An 8,920-nucleotide genomic window follows, 5' to 3' on the forward strand; every position below is an offset into this window, starting at 1 on the left:
ATATTTTTTTTATGTAAATTAAATGTGAACTGACATTAAATGTGGTTCCAGTATAACCTTATAGGCTATGAAAAATTAATAATGTAAAAGAATCACAAAATAATAATGACATGCTGGACTATATTGTGTTTTATGTTTCTGTATTTAATGCATGATTGCAATGAGCATTCTGCCATTTGCAGGTGTCAGAACGTAATCAATCTCCACAACCATTCAATTTTTCACTAACTTTTTTGTCTGGCTAAACTTCCCTTTTTCTTTTGTAACATCAATTGGTTAAAACCTACTTCCTTCCGCCATACCACCCATTAGCATACATTTCTTCTTAGCCAGTGCCCTCTTTAGTTTCTTGTTATTATAATTATTTTACTTTTTTCTCCAACACTTTTTATTATTTCTTAATTTCTCACCAATTGTCCATTCTTTTATATCCTTATTTCTAACGCTTCTAATTTTTCAACTTTTTTTGCTTACAGTCCATGTTTCTGTTCCATGTAATGCTTTCCTCTAGACAAGAGGTTTTGCCAACTTTCCCTTATCCAAATGTCCACACTGAAGTCCCTTTTTATTATTAAAAAACCACTTTGTCAATAAAATTCTTATTTTAAATTCCTGACTGCAGTACAAGTTTTCATTAATCTGATTTTTTTTAATTATTCGGTTTTTCATTCTTGCTCTTATATTCTTATTTTCTAAGATCATCCAATATTTTTTTTTTTTTTTCGTTCTTATTATATAGTTCTTAGATTTCTGATCCAAGTCCTTCAGCTTTTCATGTGCTTTCTTCTTCCATTAACAACCATATCTCTTTTTTTATATAAATGTTCACAATTTTCTTGAGATGGATAAAGATGACAAACATCATATTTAATATAATAATTTATTATTTTAGAGTTAGATTAAATCTTACTTTATCTATAAACCTTTATTTTAAGTTAACCTATGTGATAATGATCCATGTCAGATAGCAGAAATTTTCATTATTTTCATGCACACAGTATTTATGATAAATTGTTATAACATTGAGTGTAATTTTTAGCTTGGCATTTACGTTACATTTTTATTTTAAAATTTATATTGTTTACAATTTATTTATTTTTTAGTCGCCAAACAAGGTGTAGTAATGACATTTCACCTTATCAGTTATTAAGTGGTGAACCATATTTATTTGAAACATTATACGACTACAAGTTTCGAATATCACCAGATTCATTTTTTCAGATAAATAAATCAGCTGCTGAATTATTATACCGTAATATCATAAAGTTAGCGCAATTGAAACCACATACTGTACTTCTTGATTTATGTTGTGGAACTGGTAAGTAAATTTATTTAATTACTTTTTTATTAGTCATTATAATATGCGATTACATTCTTAAGTGGTTAAGTGACAATTATTTTGTTTTTTCTTCATCTTCTTCGTTATTTTTGTTATCACAGCTGAGAATGCTTTAACAATAAATTCAAAGGTATTCAGCCTTTGGATTTTCATTAATATCAGGTAAATGTAACTAAAGGTATTGCGGCTAATTAAATTGTTTAATCCATTCACTTAGTGGCAGACTGTCACTTTCATCATCTTCAGAAATTATTCTCTGTGTAGTAGTAAGATCGGCATGCTGGAAACAAGTATTTTATTGTTAAAGTTGTGACCATCCAACCATCGAATGCAAAACTCTAATCCGCTTAGAAAGACATCATGTACTAATGCCTGGACTGCGCTGAACTTGAATCAATAGCGTCATGTTAGACAGATCATTCATAACTCGTATGAATATTAGGTAGTGAATCTGTTTCCCAAAGATTACAAAAAGTTGCACTAATTTTATTGGGATATGGAATCTGCAATTCAAAAAACGAATTTCATATTCTACTGTAGCAGCTATAGCATTACCACTACACACTCCCAAAATGAGTACCATATCAGTATATTCCTCTGTTGTAAATATGACATTACTTTAATGGCAAACCAATCACTTTCAAACTAAAATTCACAGAAAACCTTCGGCTACCAACAGCACAGTTTAAAGAACTTCATATACCCCATGTACCTTCCAGAATGATTTAAACACTAATACGTATTGAGCATTGTTGATAAACTGTTATTCTATTACCAACTTTGAAATTATAATTTTTAAATTAATTTATTTTACTTCTGTCATTAATTTTTATCCAAGTAATTTTTATTTATTTATTTTTTATTTTACAATGTGTAATTTCCAGTTTTTTTTGTTTTTGTTTTTTTTTTTAATTTTTAACAGTAAATTTTGTTTTTATAAATATTTCCCATCACCAAAAATGAATTTGGTTTTTGTTTGCATTATATAAATACTTTCCTGACAAATTATTGTGTTTTGTTTACCAACTGTTGGCCTGTCCTTGTTGTACAGCAGATAAAGAAAAATGTTTATAAAATTGATGGAAAGGTGTAATCCAGCAGTTTTAATCTTGTGTAATCCATTTCTGATTACATAATTTAAATAATTTGTTCATTAACCGTTGAAAATGTGTGCATTAATTCAAAAGTAGTTGCAGATATTAACTTTAGGCTGTTATGGGAAATTTCAGCCTTTTTTTTTTTGTGTAGTCGAGGCTAAAATAGATTGATTGATATAGAAATTCATTACTTAGAGTTCTGTTATAAAGAGTGTTTACTGTATATAATGGAGACAGTATAATGCACATCTATAAAAAAAATTAAAGTACACTAGAATACAAGAAAAGTGAAAAATGTATTTACTTGATTTGGATGTAGAACATATATTGTACTATTATTATATCAAAAATTATTTTCTTTTTCTTTAAAAAAAAGATAATAGTATTAATTGTTATACTTGTACATGTGTGGTTGAGTAATAGCATCTCTGCTCCTTTCATCTGAAAAATTTTGATTTGATTCTGATAGGGTACAATAGCTCAAATAAAAGACATAAGACGACTGTAATTTGGCATCAGCAGGGAGTTGCCAGTATGAATAAATAAATAGATATTTATTGAACAGTAAAGTAATATGGGTAGATAACTTTTAAATGATTGCAAACTGTTCTTGTACGTAAAAATCATAACATACAATTATACAATAGTTATACAGTTATAACTATGCAGTTGCAAAAATAAAAAAGTTATAAGTATAACTCAAATCAATCAATAATTATAAATTATAAAATAATGTGTTGTTTTACAGTTGATTTCATTTATTTTCTTATTTATTAATTTTGTTTTTGTAAGGTGTAATTAGTATACTTTGTAGCTCCTATGTACGTACTTGTATTGGCATTGATATAATGGCACAAGCAGTTGAAGATGCTAGAGCAAATGCCAAACTGAATAACGTCACCAACTGTGAATTTATAAAAGGAGGGATTGTTGAGGTATTTATCACTTTTTTATTATTTAAAAATTAGTAAGGTCATATGAATGTTTTCAAGAAGAACGCTTATTTAAGTGAAATACTTCATCTGTAAAACTACTGAAAAAAAATAAAATGAGAAAAAATGTATGCTATCATGCACATTAAGGTACTTCATTACAATTCAAAACCAGCTACTCTAGGCCCTTGCTTAGAACTCTGATATCCATCTGATAATAGAATTTATTTCAACCCAGCTTCTATATCACAATCATGAAATTATTCTCAAAATTTGTGGAAACTTATTTGAAAGATGAAAAATTATAAATTAATATTTATTAGAGATAATAATGTATTCAACTTGCTTGAAAGAGTTCGTTAATGAAAATTACATATTTCTCTTCTTCTCTCATATTATGTTATATTTACACCCTCTCTTTATTTCTGGCACCATTCTCTCACAGTGCTATCATTAATATAACATATTGCATTTCCACTTTTGAAAAAATAATAACTTACATAATACTACATATTTGATACAAGTAACAAATACAGGATTATCAGTTGATGTTTCACCAGCATTACTCAAAATTGTTAATTCACTTTTTTGTATTTGATTAATAATAATTATTTCATATAACCAGAATAATAATTAAATATTATTAATTTTTAAATTTTGAAAACCTTGTCTTCACTGTGCCAGAAATCCCATTTGATGAACCTCTCGTTCTTTAAGATTGCATTGTTTATTTTTTTTTTTTAATTAATAATCTATTCAGTTTTTTATACAATCTTTTTTAATTAATTTTTTTTTTAAATACTAATAAATATTAAAAAAGCTCACCCAAAAGTTGGAATTAATAATCATAAAATCAAAGGAGAAAAACACTTAAAATGCCTAGATGAATGGATGAACTGGAACACTAAAAAAGAAATAAATAGAATCTACAACTCAAAAAATAGAACTACCATTTCATTTAAATTTCATATGTAGCACGAAGACATTTCATGGAACACACTAAAACAGTAATAAAACCAGACGCTCTATATGCAGTTGAAACATTAATTAATATTAAGCAATAAAGGAAAGATAATTTAGAAAAAAGTAATAAGGAAAATATTAGAATCAAAATCTTAAAATAATGAGATAAAATTATTCCCAAAAAAAACCTGTATCTAAAAATTGAAAAATTTTCAGAACACCTTGAGAAAAAGGAGAATCCGCTTCTATAATCATATTTTTAGAATGAACAATAATAAATTTACAGAAAAAATATTTGAAATCTTCAAAAAATTTTAATTTATTTATGATTGTAATCAATCCACTTTTTTCTAAATTATCCAACAACCTGTGTTATCTTATGTCAAGTTTAGTTCAGATGATTAAACAGTATTTTTAAGTACTAGTATAGTAATAGAGCATTACTATACTCTAATATACTAATAAATTATGAAATAATGATATACAGTATTCAAAACAAAGTTAGTTCATACTACTTGTTTACATTATTACATTCGTTTTTCTTTTTAATTTTCTTTGTATATTTTCAGACACTTCCTAAAATGCTTCAATCGTTGGACAAAACCAGTGATATTGTTGCAGTTATTAATCCTACACGAAATGGAGTTGGTAAGTTAAATACAGTTATAGTTAATACTTCTTTTGCATACAAATTTCTTTTCAGTACATTGTTATTCAGTTCTTAAATTTTTTAGAATTAAAAAAAACTTATCTTTAAGAAATATTAAAAGCAGTTTTAATAGTGGCAGAATATTAAAATAAGTAGTATATAGTGTGCATCGACAAAACATTGAGACAATTTTTGTTTTTCAATAATGTTTTCAATTTGTAATAATACTGTTAATTCTATTTTTAATTAATAATATCTGTAATAGGACATAACAACTTCACTTTTATCTTTTCACCAACTCAGTTTGCGATGTACTATCATTAATAGCCAATTCTACACAATATTGGCTTTACCAAGAATATGTTTATGCTTTTATGCTATAAAAGTTTTTTTTATACTATAAAAAATATCATTATTGAATTTTTTAATTTGTTTTATCAATAGTAAAATAAAATTCCGAATATTAACTATAATTATTGAAAATTATTTTTAGATTCAAAAAGTGTAGTACACAAAAAAATACTTAAAATAATAATAATACAGTTAGATTAAAGTATATATATATATTATAGAAAGAAATTAAAAATTTTCTAAAAATAAAATTATTACTAAATTGACGTGTTTGAAATAAAATAAGATTATTAACTACAATAGTCTATTGAAAAGTCGTTCATCGTAACTACATTAGTAAACAATGGTAAGGAGTTGAATCTTTTTTCAAAAGTTATAAGAAATTAAAAAACCTTGATAACCCTATTTCAAATAATTAAAACTTTTATTTGATTTAGAACTATATAAATCTATATTTGTTAAGAATTAATTTCTAAAAATATATTATTTGACGTAATAAAATAGCAGCATTAGTAATGTTAATTTTTGTAAAATAAAATTTCATTTGTCTTGAATAAAAAGAACTTAAATAGTTGAAAACCAAATTACATCAACTTGCAGTTATCTAAAATCTTAATGCTGATTGATACATGGAAATAGTTTCATTAAAGGTTATCTGTTGGTTCAATATGTTATCGTTAGCTACCTTCTTTTATTGGTTTCGTTTCATGTAATGCTATCTTTAAAATAAAATTAAAAAACATAAGACTCTCAAGTAGTTGCTTGTAAATCAATTTGTGAAAAAGAAATAATAGCTATCAAGTTTTCTGATTCTTGACTTTTGTACTTCCTCATTATTATACAAATTTGTGTTTTTATTTTTGTGCAACTTAATATTTTAATAGGTAAACTGTTTAATTTTTAAAGTTATTAGTGCAATAGAGTAAAATGAATTTAATAAAATTTTGTTAACTTTTTTTCAGAACCTGGTATTATTAAAGCAATTAGATACTGCAAACAAATAACAAGATTAGTATATGTATCATGTAAAGCAGATGCACCAAATACTATAAAAAATTTTAATGATTTATGTAGAGGTAATTTATGTACTGGAAAACGGTTTTTTGTAAAAAACATTACACCTGTTGACTTATTTCCTCATACTGATCACTGTGAGTTAATATTGTTATTTGAAAGATAAATAATATAGTTTGAAAGTATTTTTAATAACATTTTTTTATCCAATATTTTCTTTTGCACCTAAAGTTTTATTTTGAATCTAAAATTAGATGGCTATTTAAAATGGTCATAATGTGTTATGATTGCATAACACGTTATGGTTGTTTAACATGTTTCCTGACTTTGACTCATATATAGAAGTCATGTAACCAAATTTCAAGTTTTTTATGTTAAGATCAGAGATAACTGAAAAAAATAACTGAGATAACTTATCACTTAAGATAAGTGATAACTGAAATTTATTATTTCACTTCTTTTTAAATATTCATCAAATTAAAACTTAAGCAGCTCCTATATGATCTTAACAGATCATACATTTTACACTGATTAATTAAATTACAAGAACTAGTGAAAATGGGCTCTCATTGAAATCGTTATATTTGAGACATTTTGTGGTATTTTTTTTTTTAGCGTTTTTCTTAAACATTACTTTTTTTCAAATAGACAATAAAAAAAAAGAGAAAAAAGATTGCTCCTCTTAACATTTTTATTAAGATAAGATCATCCTTTTTGTCTTCCCACGCACTCAAATAATTTTTTTTTATATTTAATTGAATCAATTTGGCAAGATGATTTCTAAATACACAGAAATAATCTTACCTGATTTAAAATTTGTGTATCACCTGTTTCTAAGCAAAATAGAGGCCAATACACATATACAATTTTTGTAAGCAGATTTTTGCCAAATGTCAGTGTTCATACTCCACTGAAATAGAGGAAAATATACACAGGATGATTCAGGAGAAAAAGGAAATTTGGGAACTCATTCTAGAGCTTGAAATAAGGAAAAAAGCTCATATAAACATATGTCTGAAAACATTTTGTTATCAAATTTTAGCAAAAGATTTCAGCACGGATTTCAATTCCCCTGATGAAATGAGATCATACTGGAAATTTTGTGATATTATATAAGAGGTATCAACTTTTATTATTAAAAACAAAACTCAACAAAGAGAATTTTTAAATATTACAAACAGCTGTTTTTAGTACAGTCAATTTAGACTTTTGAAAAATTTAATACTTTTAATTATTTTTAAAAAATACTCACTATGGTTTGAATTAATTTACGATAAATATTTGAAAATTCTATCATTGACATCGATGTCCTTTTCAACTTTTCTCATTACTTTCTCTGTTGCCAACCTAATGATATCCTCATGTTCCTTGATGAGAGCAGCAATATTGTGAATGCAAACTGTCAGTTCATCATGTTTGTCTACTTTTTGCTTTTAATACCTCACATTTTATTCATCCCCATAAACAGCAATCTAAGGAGTAAGATCTGGTGATCTAGGAGGCCAATTTACCAGCCCTCTATGTCCAATCCTCTTACCAATAAATTTTTAATCTATGAATTGCCTTATTTCATTCGTGGGTTGAATTGGTGCTCCATCAAGTTGATAGTATATTCATTTCGCCATTTTCAAGCATTGTTTTGAAAGTTTTGAGAGATTTTCAGACACTATATGAGATTCATTGTTTAAAAATTCCAGATAATTTCTAGCATGAAAAAGTTCCAGTTGTAGTATGAAAAGGCTTATTAATTGGTTGTCAATCATGCCACACCAAACATTCAGTGAAAGTTGTTGCTGGAAATTTAATTAAACTACAGCATGTAGGTTTTCTTTAGATCACTGATAGGAATTCCATGTGTTGTTTATGTTATTATGGATAAAAAGTAGCTTCATCTGAAAATAGTAAGAACGGAATTAAGTGTTAATTATTGTTAACCCATTGACAAAACAGCAGTCGTCTGGCATAGTCACCAAGCTGGAGGTGGAACTTTCAAAACATGATAAGGACGTGCAATTTGTGAACGTATAAAGTTATCCATAATGTACTTTATGAAATGTTGAATTGTGTCAAAATTCTTCACATGCTTAATGTAGGACTAAGCTGTACCACCTGAAGAATGTTTTCCCTTTCATCCCCATGTACCAATTAACGTTCAGATGAAACATGAGTACTAGGAAGTGTACTCTTCTCTCAAAAATTATTAAAAACAATACAAAATACTTTGGGATTTGGAACTACTTATCCAGGATACCTATGTCAGTATTTTTTCACCACAGTTGAACCACTTCCATGGCAAAAGCCATATACAAAAATCTTACCAGCATATTCTGCAAATGAAGAGACAGCGTTTTTCAAAACAAAGAATTCAAAACAGAATTTCACTTTTTCTAAATTCATATTGGAGAAAGTGGTACAGTTTAAAATATCACAAAAAAAACATTACATAACTTGATTCGGAAAAATAATTAAAATTATGTTAAAAACAACCAAACTGCCTAATGTTTATTATCATGTAATCACAATTTTATGACAACAATGAGGTGTATTCAAATTAATTTTGAGGCATACAGTTTGT

The 8,920-nt window shown here is 26.5% G+C and overlaps 1 protein-coding gene across 2 annotated transcripts in view; it reads left to right on the forward strand.

The window, feature by feature from the left end:
• Positions 1–6,540, forward strand: part of LOC142331722 (tRNA (uracil-5-)-methyltransferase homolog B-like) — a 34,732-nt gene extending 28,192 nt beyond the window's left edge. For both annotated transcript variants that reach the window (XM_075377763.1, XM_075377762.1), the window contains exons 5-8: positions 1,104–1,318; positions 3,229–3,371; positions 4,901–4,979; positions 6,294–6,540. In XM_075377763.1, the coding sequence (XP_075233878.1) occupies positions 1,104–1,318; positions 3,229–3,371; positions 4,901–4,979; positions 6,294–6,511 (655 nt within the window). In that variant the 3' untranslated portion in view covers positions 6,512–6,540. The remainder of the gene's footprint in view (positions 1–1,103; positions 1,319–3,228; positions 3,372–4,900; positions 4,980–6,293) is intronic.
• Positions 6,541–8,920: the final 2,380 nt, after the last annotated feature.

This window comes from Lycorma delicatula, chromosome 10, assembly GCF_047948215.1.
Source record: "Lycorma delicatula isolate Av1 chromosome 10, ASM4794821v1, whole genome shotgun sequence".
NCBI lineage: Eukaryota > Metazoa > Arthropoda > Insecta > Hemiptera > Fulgoridae > Lycorma > Lycorma delicatula.